Below are 1,216 nucleotides of genomic sequence, written 5' to 3'. Positions count from 1 at the left end.
GGCAGCGACCAGAGCTCCCGGGCCCTGCTACCGGGCACCTGGCTGGATCCCGTGGGCGCAAGGCCGACGATCCTTGGACACGGTGGGACCAAAGCCCGAAGCCGAAACGACCTCCCACCGAACCAACCAACCGGGTACCCTCGTAAAAACCGTGCGGTTCCCGTCTCCGGAACCGCAACGGTGTCCACGTCCAGCACCACCGCCACCACCTTGCCCTTGAAAAGTGGCACCGGACCGAAGCCAGCCACGACCGCCAGCCAAACCACGGACGTGACCGCACCGCACCGCGACTCGACACCGAGCCAACCCGATTCCCCCAACCCAACCAGCACAGGAGCGGAGCGGTCTCTATAAACAGCCGCGCGGCCGGTCACGCACGCCTCCCAAAAGCCCCACCCCCCACCCCCACGGCCCCAGCAAAAGCGCCTCGCCTTTTCCTTCCCCTACCTCGGAGCGGAGCGGAGCGGAGCCAGGAGCCGAAGCCGGAGGAGGAAGATCAGCAAGATGTGCTGCTGCCCGAGCAAGGCGTGCTGCATCTGCATGCTCATCATCCTCGTGCTCATCGCCGTCGGCCTCGTCTTCGGCTTCGGCGTCTACACCCGCGGCTTCCACAAGCTCTCCTCCAGCATCCACCTCCAGGACGGCGCCTCCTACCGCGCCTACGGCCACCTCAACCTCGCCCCGCCGCCCGCCTACTACTAGAGCCTCGAGCCTCCCCCGGGATCTACTCTGCCAGCAGCACGGCATGGGATGGATCCCCTCCGGCCCCGGCGTTCCGCCGCGCCCTGGGGATCGACCCCCCGCACAGCGTCATGCCGTCCGCGAAGAGGAGATTCCGGGGCCGGTCGATTTGCATTGATTTTCTGCTGGATTAATTCCCGTTTGTTGCTTGGCTCCGATGATGTCGATATTATATTTACAGATTGATGATGATAATTACCGTTACTATGTCCCTCCCTTTGCGTTTTGTTAATTACCGCTCATTGGTTGAAAAAAATTACCGCTCGTTAGTTTAGTGCTCCATCATGCCTCCGTTTGTGCCTGTTTATTACTGCTCATTAGTTTAACACTCCATCATCATGGAGGCACATGGATGGTCGGGGTTATCCGGCGAGTTGCGATAATCTCGGCGTCTGGCCTTGGCAGTTGGCACTTGGCAGCATGTGCTTTTCGGTTTGGCTTGACGCACGAACTGCACTACGCAACGCAAGGAGTC

General features: G+C 60.9%; 1 protein-coding gene across 1 annotated transcript; it reads left to right on the top strand.

Moving 5' to 3' along the window:
- Positions 1 to 397: 397 nt before the first annotated feature.
- LOC119297491 lies at positions 398 to 954 on the top strand. The gene has a single exon (XM_037575263.1). It carries the CDS (start codon positions 505 to 507, stop codon positions 700 to 702), a length of 198 nt encoding a protein of 65 aa, XP_037431160.1. The 5' UTR covers positions 398 to 504; the 3' UTR covers positions 703 to 954.
- Positions 955 to 1,216: the final 262 nt, after the last annotated feature.

The sequence above is a fragment of the Triticum dicoccoides genome, chromosome 5A (assembly GCF_002162155.2).
Source record: "Triticum dicoccoides isolate Atlit2015 ecotype Zavitan chromosome 5A, WEW_v2.0, whole genome shotgun sequence".
NCBI classification, from domain to species: domain Eukaryota; kingdom Viridiplantae; phylum Streptophyta; class Magnoliopsida; order Poales; family Poaceae; genus Triticum; species Triticum dicoccoides.
This window is presented reverse-complemented; position numbering and strand designations above follow the sequence as displayed.